At 43.1% G+C, this 21,881-nt stretch overlaps 4 protein-coding genes across 9 annotated transcripts in view; 2 read left to right on the plus strand and 2 right to left on the minus strand.

Moving 5' to 3' along the window:
* The window catches only part of mospd2 (motile sperm domain containing 2), a 17,206-nt gene extending 16,714 nt beyond the window's left edge, over positions 1 to 492 (minus strand). For both annotated transcript variants that reach the window (XM_046840057.1, XM_046840047.1), the window contains exons 1-2: positions 350 to 492; positions 191 to 248 (exon numbers count right to left, since the gene is read on the minus strand). In XM_046840057.1, coding sequence (XP_046696013.1) covers positions 191 to 248; positions 350 to 382 — 91 coding nt within the window. In that variant the 5' untranslated portion in view covers positions 383 to 492. The remainder of the gene's footprint in view (positions 1 to 190; positions 249 to 349) is intronic.
* The window catches only part of LOC124379950 (flowering locus K homology domain-like), a 13,652-nt gene extending 2,387 nt beyond the window's left edge, over positions 1 to 11,265 (plus strand). Inside the window, exon 2 of the mRNA XM_046840603.1 lies at positions 11,247 to 11,265. The gene's annotated coding sequence lies outside the window, so the exon portion shown is untranslated. The remainder of the gene's footprint in view (positions 1 to 11,246) is intronic.
* On the plus strand, positions 946 to 8,005 carry fancb (FA complementation group B). The gene is given in 13 exon segments (XM_046840656.1): positions 946 to 1,107; positions 1,200 to 1,400; positions 1,534 to 2,828; positions 4,299 to 4,448; positions 4,813 to 4,905; positions 5,051 to 5,179; positions 5,264 to 5,436; positions 6,402 to 6,557; positions 6,560 to 6,732; positions 6,839 to 6,952; positions 6,955 to 7,078; positions 7,166 to 7,572; positions 7,880 to 8,005. Coding segments are annotated over 10 exon segments (2,370 nt in total). The 5' UTR covers positions 946 to 1,107; positions 1,200 to 1,400; positions 1,534 to 1,934; the 3' UTR covers positions 7,530 to 7,572; positions 7,880 to 8,005.
* glra2 (glycine receptor, alpha 2) lies at positions 8,142 to 21,528 on the minus strand. Of its 5 annotated transcripts, none has more exons than XR_006924482.1 (10): positions 21,120 to 21,448; positions 20,761 to 20,885; positions 16,754 to 16,821; positions 14,246 to 14,469; positions 13,095 to 13,177; positions 12,616 to 12,753; positions 11,914 to 12,128; positions 10,971 to 11,120; positions 10,062 to 10,511; positions 8,142 to 9,811 (listed from the first exon to the last, which is right to left on the minus strand). XR_006924482.1 is itself a non-coding variant. In XM_046840165.1 (10 exons), exons 2-10 carry the CDS (start codon positions 21,185 to 21,187, stop codon positions 10,254 to 10,256), a joined length of 1,329 nt encoding a protein of 442 aa, XP_046696121.1. In that variant the 5' UTR covers positions 21,188 to 21,274; positions 21,513 to 21,528; the 3' UTR covers positions 8,142 to 10,253. The 5 variants fall into 5 exon arrangements, 1 of the variants encoding a protein (XP_046696121.1); XR_006924477.1 differs by having other exon boundaries at positions 8,142 to 9,848; XR_006924479.1 differs by having other exon boundaries at positions 8,142 to 9,554; positions 9,732 to 10,511.
* Between the last annotated feature and the right edge of the window lie 353 nt (positions 21,529 to 21,881).

Raw genomic sequence — 21,881 nt, forward strand, 5'->3', positions numbered from 1 at the left:
TATAGCAGCTATATAAACGCTCAGAGACGCATGACAGCCCCAAAAAGGAGTGTAGTGACGTCATCTGTCATGTGAAGGACATGGGTCATACCCTGAGTAGGGTTCTACACTGGTTCTGCTGTATGAGATGAAAGTCCAGGAGGTTCAGGGTGACTGATGTTCGGAGGAACTTTAGAGGAACTGCACTCACCATGAACGAACTCATTTTTAAACCTCTGTCGCGTCTCCTGGATCTTGATCTCTAAATCCTGCAGAAGATGAAAAACAGACAGATGAAGGGTAAAGTGGTGGAGATATGGAGATGTGAAGAAAAGCAGATCGCGGTGAGATTTCCGGCTCTGGCTCTGACCTGCTCGGCTTCAGGCTGCACCGTGTCCGCCATGTCGCTCGGAACTGACGCTCACACCGGGTTGCCAGATTGCGCACACTTCAGCACTCAGACTGAATGCTACACTGTCAGGGTGTGTCTCATATGCACATATTATTGTTATTTTACTGTAAAAACCTCCACACTTCTAATATCAGATTATTTAGTCCAAAGATTTACTAACAATTTACCTTCACAATAATACCAACTCATAATCTGGAGCTTTATAACTCAGCTCTTCAGGGGACCCGGGATTATAAAGTACATACAACAAATCACACTTTTTATATTCATTTACAGTTAATATTCTGCAAAAAAAACTGTTAAATATCACACACACTTTCCTATCATTTCACATGAAATATCTAATATTATTTACAACAATCGCATTATTACATTTCACAGTATTAATATTTCTATAAAATCAATCAACTTTCTGACCAATCAAAATTCAGAATTCGATAATAATATTAAAAGATAAAGTGACAGTTACACCATTAAATAATTGTTGGTTAGAGTTTAATTTTAACATTTTAACGCGATCATTTATTTTAATTTTACTTGAAAACTTTTTATGTGATTTATGTTATCTCGAGAAACGCTAATTATACCAATCTGGCAACTCATGTCACGAGATTCGGCAAAACAGCTTTTCGCTTCCGGGAAACTGCAACTCGCTAGCCGCCATTTTGTAGCTTAATTGGCGCCATCTTGGCTCTTCGAAGCATAAAAAATTAGCCGTAAGCTTTATGTTAAAACATGACAGACATCTATTTTTATATAATTAAATATATATGTATATATAAAATGTAAAAAATACGTTTCTATGTAGAAAACAGGTTTTAAAAAAATACAGTGGCTCACTGCAGCTATTCTGACAAGCCCCGCCCATCCGACGCTCGGATTGGAGGATTCTGTCTCACCACCAATCAGAGACGGCTTGAAGAAGGAAGTAGCGGAATGCGGATGTGGAGGGGAAACGAATTTGGCGGGAAATTGTTTCCTGAGGAGAAATGTCTCTCAGGTGTCTCAGGTATTTATTCAGATTTATAACTATGTAATCTGGCTGTCTTGTGTTAGCAGTATTAGATCAACCACATATTAATAGTGTGTTTGTGTAAATTCTTTTCCAACTTACTAATATTTATTTCACTCTGTTTTTGCAGTGAACGTCTTCACGTGAGGAGATTCTGTGGACCTCTGTCCTGACTGTCACACATTTTATAAATCCTGTCACAAATTCCTTTTTTTGATTTCCTGAGTCTACCTGCCTTAGTGCTAATTTATCGCCTGTTTAGTAGAAACTATTTTAGCCTGTAAATCAACTACTTACAGTGTTATAATGATATAAATAACGCAGTCAAGTGTGAAAATGTTTGTTTGGTTTGTTTCGTGCTACGATTCCTCCTCAGATTAGATTAGCAAAGTGAGCTAATTGTATGATGAAAGTATGTTGAAGATGGACGAAAAGATTTGGATTTGTCACTAGAGAACTAGCAGTATCAGTCACACCTAAAACCCCAAGTCCTTCAAACTCCTAGCACTTTATCTGTGTGAGGAACCAAAGATGGCCTCCGATCAGCTCATCCACATGGTCCCACTGCATGGTGATCTTTTCAGCTTTCAGTGCAAGCAGACACACTCGAAAGGTTCTGAGATCACATTCTGCCGCATGGCGTTCAACCGAGACTCGGGCATCTTCTTAAACGATGATGACGAGGTAACCCCTTTGTACAAAAACGCTTCTCGTTCAGCCAGCATAGTTTGTTGTGCCTCTGTTGTGAACATCAAGAACAGGCAGAAGGTCCCATGTGTTTTGCTGAAGTACCACAGGAAAGGACCTTCAGGGTTTAAGTACATGCTTTACTCATTGAGCAGCAGGACCAACGTAAAGCTTCACGTGGAATTCTCACTACCTTACGAGATGAGCGATGATGTCTCTGTTTTTCGTGGACCCACTCTTGTTTGGCGTCATGAGGATGTCGTCTTCTACACGTCTGCAGAGACGGGGAGCGTGAAGGAAGTCCCGATACATCTCACAGTCAACTTTCTGGGCGAGATACCCCTTCCTCAAAGAACTTTAGCAATTGTTGGTTTGCAGAAGACCACAGATGATGAGAAGATGGAAAATGAAACAGAAGACAAGATGGTTCTTTATTTTATTGAGAATGGAAGAACTTTTAGTGCTGATTGTCTTTTACCCAGTGCCTACAATTCGGTAGTTCGATGTGTGCTGGTGCTCTCAGCCGAGGAACTAGCAGGATTGCTAAGATCTACTGTGGTAGCTGCCACTTGTAGGAAACAGCTGGTGTTGTTTGAAAATGGACTTCCAGAAGAAGTGTACCTTCTGCCATACGAAGAGCCTCAAAGCATTCAAGCGGTTCACGTAGGAAGCGGCTGTCTCCTCGTTATCATTTTCCAGTGTGGAAATGTCTGTGCTGTGTGGAGAGACACCTTCAAGGTAGGTTCTGGCCTGCTTTATTTTTCCCTCTACAGTTTGCTGTGTTGTATAAGGTGGTATCTAAAAGTTTCCAGGCTAGTTTTGGAACACCCCAACAGATGGCAGCACAAGGCTGCACGCACAGTCACAGGGAGCACCGACCTTCATAAGTCAATATGCCAAAAGACATGGTCCTGTGTACTTTGGGAGCAGTGCAGCTGATGCTCTTCTGACCACGTGCGCACCCTGTCACTGAGCTCCTCCTCACACGTGCGTTTCTCTAGCCGGAAACAACACGATCTCACCTCCGCACCACACTACTCACCAGATTTGGCTCCTGAAGACTCCTGAAGATGCAGCTGAAAGGTTGCCGGTTTGACACTGTTGTGGAGATCCAGCGCGAATCGCAGTAGGTGGTTGACACTTCCAGAAGAACACTGGGGTGCTGTAATGCTGTGCAAGGGGACTATTTTAAATGTGATTGTGTGAAACGCAGTTAAATAAAGTACTTTCTTGTAAACAGAGCGAGTCTCCAAACTTTTTGATACCACCTCAGATGTTCTTGTCGATTAGCCGCTATTGATCATTGATGGATTCAGAAAAGCTTTTTACTTCGAGCTCTTCTGAGCAGAAAGTGAAACCTCTTTGGATGGAGTAGAGCTGAGAATCCAGCCAGATTCAGACTGATATCATAATGAAGCATTAATAAAGCCATGTGTTGAGAGGAGATACTGAGGCGTGTGTAGAAGTGGACTGACTCAGTGAGTTGTTGTTACCTAATGTTGCCTCTTCTAGCCCATGTATTGCATCATGAAGTGCAGTGGTGGTGTCCCTGCTGAAGCTCTTTAAAAGCTCTAAACACTCCGAGCTCCCGTTAGGCTTCCAGATGTGTGTAAAGTGCAGGGTGTACTCAATGTGCACATTCACATGTCCGCTGTTGTCCTTCAAGAATTGGCCAAGAGATGAAGTGTCTAAATACAGTATCCATGCTCTTTGTCCCTGACTTGTCCTAAAGGCAGAGACTGTCTGCTCAAGAGACGTTTGTTTAGTGAGGGTTGAACGCAGGAACATCACTGTGACGGATTAGAGCGTCTGTAAATACCTGTACGCTTGAACTTCTCTGAAGAACTCTAGAGTCTGACTTTCAGCTCCACCTTGCAATCACATAAGGGTTTGTAGTGATGTAGCTACCTGAAGAGGATTTGATGGTGTGTAGAAAACAGGATCAGGAATAACTGAGTTCAGCAAATGATGCATCATGTCATCAGCTTCCTCTTTTAGCTGTTAAACTAGCGAGATGTACCTTCAAGATAGACCTACAGATCGGTCTTCACGTGTCTTATTCTAGGATTATAAGTCACTGAGCACACGTCTGATCAGACCCAGATTAGATTTAGTGTATATAATCTAATGTAGATTGGTGTTAGTGTTTGATGAAAGGTGTGATGATGATGATGATGATGATGATGATGATGCCTGTTTTATTCCCAGGTGGCTGCTTGTTGGACAGATGTGCGTCTTGTGTTCGTGGATGATTTTGTCGGTTCAGGGTCGGAGCAGATGTTGCTGATTTTCAACAACTCAGCAGATGGAATCCTGGAGAAGTTCCTGCTTACGGACCTCTGTGGCGTCTGTTACTCCGTCAGTGTGCATCATCATCTCGTCTCGCTCAATAATATACAGTTATTGTAGAAGATCTGAGCTCCTCTGTTCTGTATAACATGAATATTCATTAATTAGTCTATTTAATCATAATCAGGGATGAGCTATAACAGGTGATCTAACACACACACACACACACACACACACACACACAGAGGATCGGTGGAGAAGAACATGTAAGACTGAAGATCATATACACCATGTGGCGTACAGGGCTGTGATTGGTCCGTGATTGTGCTTCAGTACGACACGGCTCCACACGCTGATGAATGTGAAATGCAGCGAGACAGGAATTTACTTTCACTTGATAAATGAAGACTTGTTTTCTGCTGATTGTTTCCAGCATGGCAGAGAGGAGGGTGGAGGTGTGAGTAGGTGTGAGACAGCTGAAGAAAATATAACTCTAACCATCCAGGCTCTAGAGTCCAGACTCCAGGTACAGAGTGTATTTAGTAGCAGTTTTTAGACTTGTTTTATTGCTGTTTCACAACATTTATATTATTTCTATAAAATAAACTTTGTGTGTGTGTGTGTGTGTGTGTGTGTGTGTGTGTGTGTGTGTGTGTGTGTGTGTGTGTTAGAGCGGTTTGGTCTTTCTCCAGGACCTAAAAACTGACTTGGGTGTTAAAGATCATGTGATCCGGCAGTGTGTATCTGCTCTCCATGACCTTTTGGCAGACAGGAAGCACCTCGTATCTTCTCCTCTGCAGGTAACACACACACTGCTGCAGTTTCACTGCCCACAGTCTGTAGTGTACAGTGTGTGTATACATCACTTTGGCTTTGTGCTACAGGAAGGACTGGTGTCTCTGTTGGATGAACAGAGCGAGGAGGACGAGTGCACGCCACTTATGAAGATGGTTGAGACGAATGCAGATGATAGTCGTCTGGAAGTGGAGAGAGTCTGGCACAGAGTGGTGGGCCAGAGACTTGTGTTTGGAGCCCTTTTAGCTCCGTCCAATCAGATGTAAGCTCATAATAACAAACTGCACATAGAATATCATCCATGAATTAAAATGCTTTTTTTATCCATTTAAAGTTACATCAAGTGTTAGTGTAGTGTCATCACACCATTCTGTGTGTGTGTGAGAGATACAGCTCAGGGATACACATCACTCATTACATCCTGAACAACAACAACCTCTCTCTCTCTCTCTCTCTCTCTCTCTCTCTCTCTCTCTCTCTCTCTCTCACTCACCTCCCCACAGAACAGAACAGAAAAGAGGAATACATGAGAAGGCATTATTACAGAAAAGAGATCACAATGAATGAACAGATATCACAGCAAAATAAGAGTGTGTGTCCATTCCCATAGAAAAAAAAAAACATCCTCCATTCTGGTTTCTATGGGAACAGACTGAAAGTCTCTGCCTCTCTATTTCTTTTTTTTTTCTCTTTTGTGTCTTTCTCCTCTCCCTTCTTATCTCACTCTTTTTTTCCTTCCTCTCTCTCTCTCTCTCTCTCTCTCTCTCTCTCTCTCTCTCTCTCTCTCTCTCTCTCTCTCGCTCTCTCTTTCTCTCTCATTTGTTTTCAGTTGAATTCTATTGCAGATTTTTTCTATCATCACGTCTCCTTCACTCCAGTAGGATGTTTTATTCTATTGTCTTCTACTTAACTCTACTCTACAGTATTATGATGTCATATCCTGTCCCTGTACTTCTGTTCTTATAATATCTATTCTATTTTATTTTCAGTGTCTCTTATTGATATCTGTTCTAAATAAAACCCAGAGGCAGATCAGGGAAAAGACACTGATTTATTCTCTCTGATTGAATTCACTTCTTCTCTCCTTTATTTTTCTGTTTTATTCTCTCTGAAGCTTCAGGTCTTCTGGAATTGATTTTACATCATGGTCAGTTTCAGTATCTCTAGTAACTGTGTTGTATCGACTACTCACTTCATCTTTTTTTCCCCCTGGTATGTTTCTTTTAGGAAGGAATCAGACCACTTGATCGCTGCTGTGATTGCCACGCCCCCTATGGTTCAAAGTGTGAATAAAATCATTTGCTACCCTGAACCCCTGACCTCTGGGCCTCCAAGTGCAAAAGAAGCAGAGCTCCTTCTGCTCCTGCTGTACTTATGGTCACTGACCTTGCCCCGTTATTGAACTTCAACCCCATTAAATGCTCTGTTCTTCTGTGCTTTTCTACCACCGACGAAGGAAGCACGTCTCAGCACTGCAAGTTAGTGTGTTTAGACTTAAAGGGGGCGCTAGAGGGAAAATTGCAGCCGTGTCTCCTTGAGGACAGCAGTGTGGACTCAGGTAATGTGTGCTGCTCCATGTGTGTGTGTGATGATGATCACAGTAAACATCTTGGTCCATGCTGGATGATAAGAGAACACAGCTCATATTTGTTCTCACTGTTTAGATGAATCCAGAGAAGATCTTCTGAGTCTAATGGTAGCGTTCGAGTCGTGGCGATTTCACATCGTCAGTACGGATCGCAATGTGGTGAACGTATTGGGGGTTTTGGAGAAAGATTTGAGGCAAAACGGATAAAAATCAGTCCTCAGTATTTGCTGAGTCGTTCCACACAGCTTTCTGGTGCTGTGCTTTTCTGCTGGAGTCCCTGCAGCTCCTTCGATGGAATGCTGGACGTCTACTGCAGGTGAGATTGTTTTAAGCACTAAATACACCAGTGATGAAGAACATATGCATGAAGTATGAAATAAATGTTCTGACCTTTACCTTGCAGTGATCATCTCTGCGTACTTCGTTTCCTGGACGCACTGTGCAACTTCCTTCCTGTTTCTCATTGTGTAAAACTTCTCAGAAATGGGCAGGGCAGAAACAGAAGCCCCGCCCTCATTATGGCACACGAGATTCGCGCTATAAAAGAAGGCGTGAGCGATCTGATTCGCGGCGGAGCAGAAGAACTGAGTAACGATTTCAACGTGCATTTCAGTCGTGAACAGTGGCTTAAAGAAAAGAGCGGTCAGCTCCGCCCCCTCGTGGAGGAAAAGCTTTATCGCGGGATGGTGGAACGAGCGATTGGTCTTCAGATGGCTAGTGATGTCGCAATGCTCATGGAGGCGGAGCTTAATGATGATGGATTATAATGGTTAAGGTGTGTGGTGCAGCAGGTGGTGGGAGACAGAAGGAGTAAGTCATGTTACAAATAAAACTACAAATAAATAGCTTGGAACATGAAATCTGATTTCCTGAGGGTGTGTGTTGTGCGTTTGTCCAACCTCACGTTTCATTTTATTGTGTATTACAGGTTTGTAATGCAGCAGATTGGTTTTTGTGTTTACGTATTTGAAACATTTGATATACGGCGACGCTCACCGTTTTGACACCGTTGCAGAGCTCTGGTCCTGGCATGGTGTGGGTCAGGACACATTAGACCAGCTGTTTGTTCTACTGTTTTTCCAGTCCTGATGGTGTATTGGTTCTTTCCCCGTCTCAGCAGTGACTGGACCACTGGGTGACAGATGCATCTTCCAAAAAGACCAGACATGCCATTCCATGAGCAATGTTTTATGGGGTATAGTGGCTTTAAATGCCACTCTGGTCAGAAGGTGGAATAGAAAGCTGGTTCCCCGGGTTCCCTGCACCAGAGCTCACTCTCATACCATGATGAAGGTCTTGTGTAGGGGTTGAAACATTGACAGGAAGAAGGTTATGTGTTGCTCTCATGTCGTCATGGCAATGACACGTCAAAGACAATATCTCACTTACTACTTTATTCAGAATGTTGTTCAGAGTACAAACACGACTCATATCTGTCACCACAAACAGTCGAAGAAATGCTCAGAAAGTGAGCGTGAGGAGAGAAATGAAGATGATGTCTAAGGCCTAACGGTTTAAACTCCACCCCTGCAGGACCTGGTGAGCGAAGAGGAACTGGGACTAAATTCTCTACAAACTTTAGCTCAAAGACAACTTTAGAAAAACTGGATAATCATCTCTTTATATTACATTTCATAAAAACAGAAGACTGAATATAGTGAAGTTCATACAAATACTCTGGCAGTGTGTTGACTTCAGATCTGGTCTGGAACCTGGAACCTGGATGCCCACTACAAACTGGACAGATTTGATTTGTCTCTAAATTTCAAACGTTTTCACGTCTATATGAGGTGAACAGATTCATCCGTTAATGAGAGAAAAGTCATGGGACAGTGATGTGTCTTTGGATCTCTAGTCGAGGAACAAAAAATAAAAGGTGTTAAATCATAATGTAACTTTTATAATCCAGAATAAATCAGATGAAAATTAATTCAGGAGTGAAATCACTGATTTAAAAACCCTCATTGTCCTGAACCTTGTTGTTGATGAAGCTTCACAGAATCACCTGTAAAGCTCTGGTAAGGTCAATCTGAATCTGAGATGTACACACACACACACACACACACACACACACCTGCAACAATAACATTACCCCACTGCACTGCATGGAAAATAAATCCCATACCTTCTAATGCCATACTGTTACTGTGATGGACAGATGAAAAGGCCACACCTCCTTCACAGGAACCAAACATAGTTTCACCTTCTATGAAACGGACATACATTGACCACACCTTCTCTACTGTAACTCATACACAGTGGTCACACCTCCTTCACTAGGATGGACAGATGAAATGGTCACACCTCCACTAGGATGGACAGATGAAATGGTCACACCTCCTCCACTAGGATGGACAGATGAAATGGTCACACCTCCTCCACTAGGATGGACAGATGAAATGGTTACACCTCCACTAGGATGGACATGATATAGCCACACCTCCTCCACTAGGATGGACATGATATAGCCACACCTCCTCCACTAGGATGGACAGATGAAATGGTCACACCTTCTCCACTAGGATGGACAGATGAAATGGTCACACCTCCTCCACTAGGATGGACAGATGAAATGGTCACACCTCCTCCACTAGGATGGACAGATGAAATGGTCACACCTCCTCCACTAGGATGGACATGATATAGCCACACCTCCTCCACTAGGATGGACATGATATAGCCACACCTCCTCCACTAGGATGGACATGATATAGCCACACCTCCTCCACTAGGATGGACAGATGAAATGGTCACACCTTCTCCACTAGGATGGACAGATGAAATGGTCACACCTCCACTAGGATGGACAGATGAAATGGTCACACCTCCTCCACTAGGATGGACAGATGAAATAGCCACACCTCCTCCACTAGGATGGACAGATGAAATGGTCACACCTCCTCCACTAGGATGGACAGATGAAATGGTCACACCTCCTTCACTAGGATGGACAGATGAAATAGCCACACCTCCTCCACTAGGATGGACAGATGAAATGGTCACACCTCCTTCACTAGGATGGACAGATGAAATGGTCACACGTCCTCCACTAGTGATATACACAGGAGACCAGAGTCATTACAGTCCTGCTGAGAGAAAGTGAGTTGTATTGGAGACATAGTGAGTTGTAATAAAGCTAAAGCGCTAGCCCTCATTATTCATTTGGATCATGTGAATTTTTACTGATCATGTGTTCATTTGCTTCTGATCTTCTAAAACTGGAGGAAATGGCTGTATTTCCCATTCTGTTCACCAAATATAGATGTGAAGACCTTGTAATTAAAGCTGACTTTCCTCACCGTTCGCTGGACTTTTCCTCCTGCTCCTCGCATCTTCTGCATGTGGAACACCATCAGAGTGTTCTCTCACCATTCATGAATCCTGAACATGCTTTTTATCCCTGATTAAAATCGACCAGCACCTGCCGCTCCGCTGCCGTTTCTCCCCGAGTCTGCGATGCTACAGCGCCCTCTCTCTGTCTCCACCAGCCGCTACACTTTGGCATTGTTTTCGTGTCGGATTATTTTGTACGTGATCCAGTAGAAGATGTTAAACATGAGAAAGGCCAAAGGAAACGCTGCTCTGGAGATGGTGTCGATCCTCTTCGCGCGGTCCACAAACTTCCTCTTATTGTTCTCCAGCGAGGTCTGCTGCACGCCGGCGTCACTTTTCACCGCCATGCCGTCCTTCATGCACGTAGTGATGCCGTAACCAGAGAAATGGAACCGCCCCTCTCTTAGCTCCTCCTCCTGGATTTAAATAAACAAGCTATTAACCAAAAGAAAAATTCCACAGGATAACTTCCTCATAAATAAAAATAAAGGGTTCACTCAGAACATGGAATACAACTAGAAATGGATAAAAAGCCCAGTGACGGATTCTTCTGGAACCTTCTCTAAACCTTCACATGTTCACATCACGCTGGATTAGGTAATAAATCTACAGCCCAAATCTAAATCTATGCAGCCGGACAGGAAGTGACTTAGATCCATTTCCTGTACTAGGTCTGGAGGGTGTTCCTCCAATAATTCCCACCTTTTACATCATCACTGAGTGCCATGTTGCATTTTTATCTGTTTATAGTTACACTTTATGGTGTGGAGTCGAAGTGTCCAACACCCCCAACACCCCAACACCGTGCTCCAGTCAGAATGCATTGTGTGAGATGGATTTAGTGGATTTAGTGGATTAGAGGTGGATTTCTGCACCTTAATATTTCGTCTCTGTCTTCGTTTGAGTCGCAGAAACTCCTTCTGCTGCCTGGAGACAAAATTCACTCCAGCGTACTCCAACAATGCAGCGAAGACAAACAGCAAACACACCGCCATCCAGATGTCTATAGCCTTCACATACGACACCTGTTCAGCACACACACACACACACACACACACACACACACACACACAATCAAAGCAAACTCAGTGTTCACATTTATTACATTCATTTCCATCCTAAGATTTCTTATCAGGGTGGCTAAGGGTAAGGTGTGTGTGTGTGTGTGTGTGTGTTGTATAAAGAGATTTATCATTACTGGAACATTAACCCTGTTTATTGATCATGTGATCATGTCTCACTCTCCTGTAACACCTTGCAGTTTCTTATCCCTGATAATTACACACTCACTGACTTCTCCACCTGCTCAATACACACACCATCGCCTGATCACACACGTCACACACACACCCCCAGATGTTTAAGAGCAGGTATGAGATGCGACTGCAGCACTTTTCTGAGGTCAGAAGATGAGACTCTGGTGCATCATTACCACCAACAGACTGTCCATCAATCAATACAGGATCAGAGCTTCTTTCCTCACACAGCGTCTCATATTAGAACAGTTTCATCCACTGCTTTGGTCTTGTGGAAAGTTTTCATGCTTAAACATGTGATTTGTGAAAAAGATCTTTGAAGGTCCAGGTATTTTAATTTCACCATCAAGAACAAAGCTGAAGGATCACTAATGGGAATTTTTTTCCTAATTTTCTGAAAGAATGCCAGTTAAGCGGAAAGCCTGAAGCCGAGGATTAGTTTGATGTATGAGACAGGATGTTCGTCTCCAGCTGTTTTCTCCGTCATTCATCATCCTCCTAACGCTAATTAGCTGAAAGAAACCAGCGCTTCATTTCTTTATCCCGTTGGTTTTGAGCGTACCTTCGGTAGCGAGGCTCTGGAGCCGGAGCTCTGTGTGGTCATGGTGAGGACGGTGGTGATGCCGAGGGCGACCCGAGCCGGCGCTGCGTCCATGTTGATCCAGAAGGACACCCAGGACAGGATGACGATCAGCAGACTGGGGATGTACATCTGGATCAGGTAGTATCCCATCTGCCTCTCCAACTGGAACTTCACTTCGATGCAGGTGAACTTCCCTAAACGACACAAGCCACAGTCAGAAACTTTTAAATCTAAACTATACATATATGCACAGAGGCCACACCCCTTTTATTGGTATGTATAGATACAGAGACCACACCCACTTTTACTGAAGTGAAAGGATGTATAGAAGCCACGCCTCTTTACTATGATTGACAGGCATACAAAATGTCCATGTAGTGTAAATGATGCTTAAATTTAGAATTTAAATCACATTGAAGGAGGTGTGTCTTTTAGTGGAGGGGGTGTGGCCTTGGTAAGTTTTAGTGTTAAATCCAATATTTAAAAAAAATTGCATTAGCTAATTATTAATATTATTGTAATAAATGCGAAATGAAATTTGGTTGTTCACCAGTTTTAGAGTTTTCTTAGCATTTATATTAGCATTAGCACATTGGCTAAACACTCACATTAAAGTCACATTACTGTGAAAATGAGTGAAATTTCAGTGAAATTAGCATTAGCATGGCGGGTGTGTTTTACCTGTGTTGTAGTGTTTAGTGCAGTAGCCGAGGTCTTTCTCCTCCCTGATGATGAACTGAGGCAGCGTCAGACCCTCAGCGACCTGCACCGGCGCCGTCTCCAACCACTCAAAGATCAGATCGTTCATCGTGTAGCCAACTGCGTACCATCACACACACACACACACACACACACACACACACACACACACTGCATTTCTCTCATGCTGCTTTAGAGCTACAGAAACACTAATTTTACTTTATTAAATATTTCTCGCATAAATACGTACAAATTCATCTCGTGTTATTGTGAGTCATCACGTGGAAATAATGAATTCTACAACAGAATCATGAGACATTACGTCTAGAAAACAGGATTTTAATGAAACCTTAATGAGTTCGGAAAAAACTAAAACTTTTTCTGTACCATCTACATGCTTTATAAATAAGAAGAAGATGAAGAGGAAGAAGAAGAAGAAGAAATGGAGGTGAAGTACGTACAGCTCTCCAGCTGCATGATGCACGTCTGAACGTCCATGGGGAAATTCTTCAGATCCATTGGACAGGACAGAATTAAAGTCAACCTGGGAACAAGATGTTTATCACATCATTCACGTTTATTCACTCAGTCACTAATTTACCACACAGGCAAAAGTATTTGCACCCCTGTTCTCTGTGGGCTGTGTTCCTGATCGTGATGACCCTGTTTACAAGTTTAGATGTTAAGTTCAGGTTCTATCTGATGGCACCTGTGTGCTTTGTGGAGAATCAGTTCCCCTGAAGCGCTTTTCAACACGCATCATTATGATGCTACACACGATTCACCTGACAGCAGCTCCGAAGCAGGATTTCTCCCGCAGCCTCGGGGTGCGTTCGTGTTTCCTGCCTCCTCAGAGTCGTCTGGGTTTTACAATTACATTTACAGCATTTGGCAGATGTGTTGTGATGCAGTTCATCTCGGATAAATGCTGAACAGGAACTAGATCAGGAACACTCAACTCTAAATGGATAAAAAATTAAGACTTGTGTGTGGGAGTGGGGGCGTGGCCGAGCGGGGGCGTGGCCGAGCGCTGGTGTGTGAATGGAGGGCGTGGCCGGGAGAGACACGCGGTAAGAATCACACACCTGTTGTGAATAAGTCTCATCAGTGTTCTCTGTTACAGTGAGGAGTGAGAGACACCGGGGAGAGAGACACCAGGCGGAGAGACACCGGGCAGAGATACACTGGGGAGAGAGACACCAGAGAGAGAGACACCGGGGAGAGAGACACCGGGCAGAGAGACACCAGGCAGAGAGACACCGGGGAGAGAGACACCAGGCGGAGAGACAACGGAGGAGACACCGGGGAGAGAGACACCAGGAAAGGGACATACCGGGCAGAGAGACACCGGGGAGAGAGACACCGGGCAGAGAGACATCGGGCAGAGAGACATACCAGGTAGAGAGACACCGGGGAAAGAGACATACTAGGCAGAGAGACACCAGGGAGGGAGACACCGGCAGAGACGAGCGGAAGGGTCGCTGAACAGTTACTAAGCGCGTGCGGGGGCCGGAGAGAAAATGTTCCGGTCCGCGAGGAAACTCAGGTGGACGCCGGAGAGAACCAGTGAATGTTACATTATGGTTCTTTCATTCACAGGTTGTGCAGCTACCTGATGCTGTAGAGAACCGTTCCATCCTTGAAGATCCTCAGGAGCTTGTTCTCAGTGGTGACGTCGTGGAAATTGGCTCCTTTCTCATTGGCGAAGAACAGGTCGGGTTTCCAGATGGAGTCCAACATGGACGGGTCCAAATCCAACGAGGAGTCTGGGTACTCGCTGTAGGAGAGACGTGGGTCGTTCCACTTCTGACGCAGGAAAATGTTCACTCTGTAGTCCTGAAAGAAAAACTGCGATGAGCGATTCAAGCAGAAGCGAGATCTTTATCTCTGATTTAAACATGAGCATTAGAACAAACCCAAACCACTGCTGCAGAAAGTCTCCGTTAGAACATTTACTCCTGACCAGTCCCACATCTGCACTGGTGAAAAGATCTTTAATTCAGTTCACGTTTATTTGTTTTGAGCTTTTAATAATGAACATTGTCTCCGAGCAGCTTTACACAGATAATGTGGTGATGAAGAATGAAGAAGTTCTTCAGAAGTGTTTGTCAAGTCAAGAAGCTTTTATTGTCATTTCAGCCGTAAACTGTTTATCAGACGCAGGACACAGTGAAATGACTGCGTTCCTCCAGAACCCTGGTGCTACATAACACAACACAGAGATAAGGACTTAATGAACTGATGAACAAGTCGGTGGAGACTGTGGTGAAGGAAAAACTCAGAGATGCAGAAAGAAGAGAGAAACCAGACTCAAGAGGGAACCTCATCCTCATCTGGGTTCCACCGAATGTCCATTTATTACAGATAAACGATGTTGAGGTGCAGTGATGGAGATCAGAAGTAAACTGTAGTCCTGAGTCAGTGTAGCAGACTGTTTTATTTCTTCTTATTCAGATTTATTCATTTAAAACTGTTTTGGGAAAATGTCCACCTTTAAGATCATACTAATGAACCTGAAGTGTCCTGATCAGAATCATGTGTTTACATGTACAGTCTGATCTCCACTCGGACTAAGTGGAAACCAATCATGTGTAAATGATGCTCCTGCACTGAAACTTCTCCTGGTCCTTCAAGTTTAGTTGATTTCACCATTTTGATCTTGAATAAACGTCCAAATCGATTCCAGATGTTGGGAATATAAGGAACACTCTGGTGTTATTTTATAACTGATTTATCTCCTTAAAGCTGCTTTGAGACGAAGTACAATAATAAAAACACTTTATATATAAAATAATGATCAGATCAGATCTTGATAATAAAAACTGGCACACGGTTAGGAGTGAAACGGTACGAGAGTAAATCTGGAGGATACTGAAATGAACTTTCTGCTGAATTGTAAATATTTTTACAGCAAATTTATCCAAAATAAAAATCCAGATCAGACAGTAAGTGATGGTCATTTCCCCTGTAATATCTGAGTTCTAATAATGAAACCGGCTCGTTCTCATCTTCTCAAATCGGATCACGATGTTCAGTGTTTCAGTTCACTTTTCTCGACTCAGATTTAACGAGAAGGAGATGAATTGTGGAATTGAGGAGAAGAACATCACCAGCCTCCACCTTCATATATCTTATTTATCTTTGTGTGTTTTTCAAAAGCAGCATGAAGCTGTTACTCGTTTAGCTGAGGATTAATTGTTTGTTTATGAATGAACATTGTCTCGTCTCGTCTCGTCTCGTCTCGTCTCATTTCCCATCATACGAACTCTTTTATACGCTGCCGTTTGGTGAAAAGTAGAAACATCATTAGAAACAGAGGTGATGTTGGTTCAGAACTCTTCACAGCTTTAGTGTGTGTTATGAGTCCAGACTTTTATTAACGCTGCTAATTAACAGATAAATGATAAAAATATTCTTAATCCAAATTCATATTTATCTGAATGTTGGGGATTATAATTAATCCTGGTAATAATAATAATAATAATAAAAGAAGCTGTTTGTGTGTTTGTGTTGAGGCATGCAGGCGTTTCTCTCAGATGGTAATGGAATCTAGAAAGGCTTTCCTGGTGTCTTCTCTCAGTGCAGAAATCCTCCTGTCTGTAAACACGATTTCTCTCTGAGGAATCATCAGGGACGGATTTGGTTCCAACTGATAAGTTTCTTTCAAACGTCAAAGCGACGCTCGCTAAGCGTTTACCCCTGAGGCGTCTTCAGGGGCTCCACTGATCAATCTGTTTTAATCCCGGCCCCTGAAACACGAGGCCCCTGAGGGACCACCGGAAATGAAAGCCAGTAATTAACCGCCGGCCTCTGTGTGAATTATTAACAGAAAAATAATTGAAGGAACGTTCACGTGGTGTATGTAGGCAGCCATCCAATACTGCCCTAAAGCCCCGAGCAATACCAGACCATCAATACGCAGGAACTGCCTTAAACCTCCACCAGCACTGAACCTCCACCTGATCTTCCCATCACACCGTCACATTTAATCACGTGCACATCTCAAGAAATATCAATTAGGGTGAAACACTGATACGTGGTGAAACTCGTTACGTGTGATGAGGAACAGCACTGACACTGCAAAGTCGCGAGGACGTCGAGAGAAATGCAAGAATCTTACCATGGTGGTCTCTGTAACCGAGCCGAAGCTGTTGATGAAAATGTTGCAGGTGACGTTTACTGGAGGACCTGCAGGAGCAAGAACATGATGGAAATGAACCCAAAGTCCACACTGTATTTTCATGTCTCATTACTGGACTGTACCATTATTAATGACGAGAGGAGACCAGGCCTGTTTTTCTCCACAAACCATCTGAGCTTCTGTAAAGTAATGAATGTTAAAATGTTGTGCTGAAGCTCAAAAGTGTACGTCAGTCACGTGACTGTTTACGGCTTAAGGGTGACGACGTGTGTACGTGTGAGCAGTGTCCGATATAAAACCGTTCCAGGTGTTTCGGTGTGAATCAGTGGTTTTTGTGTGTGTGTTTTGTGGACGTTAACCTCCAGTCCAGTCTCAGATAATCATCTAAAGCAGCTGAGGTTGTTGGAGTGCAGATGTGTAGCTGCCCCTATAGTGTGTGTGTGTGTGTGTGTGTGTGTGTGTGTGTGTGTGTGTGAGACTTTACAGGTAATTGATTTAATAAAGGTTTGTTTGATCTTCTGCATTGGGATCTTTAATATTCAATAATCCTGAAAGATGATCAATGGAATCTACTTAATTGATATTGAGTAGAAGTGAACTGCAGAAGGTGAAGGAACGTTGAGAGAACATCAATTTTAACTGTATCATTTGTTCATCTGCTCTGCATAGTTTTTTGGCGAAGCGTTTTTTCTCCATTTTCAAGAAGTGCAGGATCCACATGTGAAACTGGGTTACAGATGTGTCATGATGCTGCACTGCGGTAAGACACAGAGCACTGATGGAGAAGAGACTGATGGAGAAGAGACTGATGGAGAAAAGACTGTTGAAGAAGAGACTGATGGAGAAGAGACTAATGGAGAAGAGACTGATGGAGAAGAGACTGATGAAGAAGAGACTGATGGAGAAGAGACTGATGGAGAAGAGACTGATGGAGAAGAGACTGATGAAGAAGAGACTGATGAAGAAGAGACTGATGGAGAAGAGACTGATGGAGAAAAGACTGATGGAGAAGAGACTGATAGAGAAGAGACTGATGGAGAAAAGACTAATGGAGAAGAGACTGATGGAGAAGAGACTGATGGAGAAAAGACTGTTGAAGAAGAGACTGATGGAGAAGAGACTGATGGATAAAAGACTGATGGAGAAGAGACTGATGAAGAAGAGACTGATGGAGAAAAGACTGTTGAAGAAGAGACTGATGGAGAAGAGACTGATGGAGAAGAGACTGATGGAGAAAAGACTGTTGAAGAAGAGACTGATGGAGAAGAGACTGATGGATAAAAGACTGATGGAGAAGAGACTGATGGAGAAGAGACTGATGGAGAAAAGACTGATGGAGAAGAGACTGATGGAGAAAAGACTGTTGAAGAAGAGACTGATGGAGAAGAGACTGATGGAGAAGAGACTGATGGAGAAAAGACTGTTGAAGAAGAGACTGATGGAGAAGAGACTGATGGATAAAAGACTGATGGAGAAGAGACTGATGGAGAAGAGACTGATGGAGAAAAGACTAATGGAGAAGAGACTGATGGAGAAAAGAATGATGGAGAAGAGACTGATGGAGAAGAGACTGATGGAGAAAAGAATGATGGAGAAGAGACTGATGGAGAAGAGACTGATGGAGAAAAGAATGATGGAGAAGAGACTGATGGAGAAGAGACTGATGGAGAAAAGACTGATGGAGAAGAGACTGATGGAGAAAAGAATGATGGAGAAGAGACTGATGGAGAAGAGACTGATGGAGAAAAGAATGATGGAGAAGAGACTGATGGAGAAGAGACTGATGGAGAAAAGACTAATGGAGAAGAGACTGATGGAGAAGAGACTGATGGAGAAAAGAATGATGGAGAAGAGACTGATGGAGAAGAGACTGATTAAAGGGAATAAATTGGAAGTGGTTGTGGGGATGGAGATCGGTTTGATATGATGATATCATCACTGAGATCTGCACTAGGTTGGGGAGATCTTTTAAGTAATGGAGAGATTAAAGATAAGAGAAGTAGAGATTAGGAACAGAATTGTGATGTTAGATTTGGAAGTCTAGAAGTGTGTATTATTGGGATTGTCAGTGTGATCAGACAGCAGACTACTGACTGAGAATACGACAGGTATTACATAATCACAACAGGAATAGTGGTGGAGATGATGATGAAGGTGGGGAGATGATTGGAGATGATTATGAAGGTGGGGAGATGATTGGAGATGATGATGAAGGTGGGGAGATGATTGGAGATGATGATTAAGGTGGGGAGATGATTGAAGATGATAATGAAGGTGGGGAGATGATTAAAGATGATAATGAAGGTGGGGAGATGATTGGAGATGATAATGAAGGTGGGGAGATGATTAAAGATGATTATGAAGGTGGGGAGATGATTGGAGATGATAATGAAGGTGGGGAGATGATTGGAGATGATTATGAATGGGGAGATGATTTGAGATGATTATGAAGGTGGGGAGATGATTGGAGATGATAATGAAGGTGGGGAGATGATTGGAGATGATTATGAAGGTGGGGAGATGATTGGAGATGATTATGAATGTGGGAGATGATTGGAGATGATAATGAAGGTGGGGAGATGATTGGAGATGATAATGAAGGTGGGGAGATGATTGGAGATGATAATGAAGGTGTGGAGATGATTTGAGATGATAATGAAGGTGGGGAGATGATTTGAGATGATTATGAAGGTGGGGAGATGATTTGAGATGATAATGAAGGTGGGGAGATGATTTGAGATGATAATGAAGGTGGGGAGATGATTGAGATGATAATGAAGGTGTGGAGATGATTTGAGATGATAATGAAGGTGGGGAGATGATTTGAGATGATTATGAAGGTGGGGAGATGATTGGAGATGATAATGAAGGTGGGGAGATGATTGGAGATGATAATGAAGGTGGGGAGATGATTATGCAGGGAGTGTTGGGTTTAGAATAGAGCCGTTGTTACTGATATGTTGTTGAATGTGGGAACGGAATGAGGATTATGTGAAATCGCATGTCTGATATACGCATGTCTGGTATGAATATTTTTGTTCACTGTAATTTTCTGGAGATGAACAACAGTCTGTCCTGCATCATCAGGATCTGACTCCTCTACAGAATAACTGTTAGACTTCACAGGGTTCACCTCAGATCTCCTACATCTCCACTTCAAAAACCTGCTTACCTTCAAAACAGCAGGGCATCCTTTACTTTCCTCTGTGTGTGTGTGTGTGTGTGTGTGTGTGTGTGTGTGTGTGTGTGTGCAGATGTCTACTCTGTTCTTTTATCCCTCTCCCACTGAAAGGTTCTGTATTATCAAAACCGAGGGAAGGATTTGAGGAGATCTTTTGAAGATGAAGTATTTTGTCACAAACACACACACAAACACAAACACCTCAGCACAGCCCCTGATCACGTAACATTCCAGAGAAGCATCACACACACCTTGATCATGGCTGTAATGTGACAGACCATGTTCTGGTTGATCATCTCAGTCCAGATTTGCTGCTCTAATAAGCTCCTTCACTCTTCTGGCAAGGTTTTTCATTAGATCTTCATTTACACTGAGATCAGGTACAGATGTTGGCTTGTTTCAGGAGGTTCTAACTGGTGTTTACTTAAGTTCTCCCATTTCAACCCTTACTCCAAGCACGTCTTTAATGAGCTCACTTTGTGTTCAGGAGCATCACCATGCTGGATTTTGGTTCTTAGAGAAAATACAAGACTAGAGGATGCAGAGATGTTCTATACTACTGTGTAGGAGCAGTTTGAGGAAGATGGTTGTGATGGTCAGTGGTGCTGTATAATGATGTAGAGATGAATTAACCTTGAAACAGTGTGTTTTCTTGTTCTGGTGACACCCTCAAGGGTTTATTATGCCTATTTTAGGTTCTTTTAAAAGCTCTTGTGATGTTTCTATAAAACGTGTCTACAGCTTTGTAAGGTCCAGGTATGCTCCATAAATGACCATCATGTCTGAGAGCTCAGGAAATAAATACCTTTAAAGTTGGGTCTGATCCGGGCATCGTAACCGGACGTCTTCCCCATGAGTTTGTCGAGGAAATCAGACGGTGACATGGTCAGAGAAGATCCATGCCTGTCACTCTCCTTCACTGCTGTTACCCTGCAGTGACAACACAATCATCACACAACAACACAACACTGTACCCCATCCAGGGGCAGGAGGACCTACTCATTCTCCTCTCACATCTGGAGGAACCTCAGCGGGTGGAGGTTCTAACTAACACACTTTATGTGCGTGTTTAATGCAGAAGTAACACACACACACACACACACACACACACACACACACACACACACACACACACACAGATGATGGTGAGAAAGCTCCGTGCACCTGAGCTGATGCATGTCCAGTGCGCACGCGAGCAGAGCCGTGAGCACGCGGAGCAGGGCGCGCGTCATTGCGCGTGGTGTTGTGGGCTCGCGAGCCGATCACGCACTCCCACGCGGAGCTCTGTGGGTCCGGCTTCAAGCAACATCCGCAAAAATCTAAACAATTATTATAAAAAAAATATAATAATAAAACAAAATCAACTCAAATAAAGATAATATTAATATACATTTATTTACTACATCAAATAAAAACAGCGGATTGAGTTCTAATATGCGGGAGGAAGCGCGAGCTCCGGTAACGCGCACAGAGGAACGCACTCTGAATACGCGCGCGCGTGTGTGTATGAGAGAGAGAGAGAGAGAGAGAGAGAGAGAGAGACGACAATATCAGTACCTTGGAGGGCTTCGCGTTTGGCGCATGCGCACTGGCTCAGAAAACAAACCCAAATGTGAACTGATCCCTGAAATGTGATTGGTGACTGAACCCTCTACAATGATGGAACTGTGATGATGGACATTTAAGTTCCCTGAGTCTGGGAACTTAAATGTTTTTCCTTCACCACACTAAACCTAATAATTATTAATTAAAGTTAATAACAAACAAACAAATAAATAAACAACCACTTATATTTTTAAAACATTACAAACTTTAAAGTGTCTTTGTGTACAATGTAAATCAAAAGTTTACACACCCCTGTAAAAGTGCAGGATTACAGCTCTCAGTCTTCTAGCAGAAAGCAGAAGATGCTGAGTGGAACATGGT

This window comes from Silurus meridionalis, chromosome 3, assembly GCF_014805685.1.
Source record: "Silurus meridionalis isolate SWU-2019-XX chromosome 3, ASM1480568v1, whole genome shotgun sequence".
NCBI classification, from domain to species: domain Eukaryota; kingdom Metazoa; phylum Chordata; class Actinopteri; order Siluriformes; family Siluridae; genus Silurus; species Silurus meridionalis.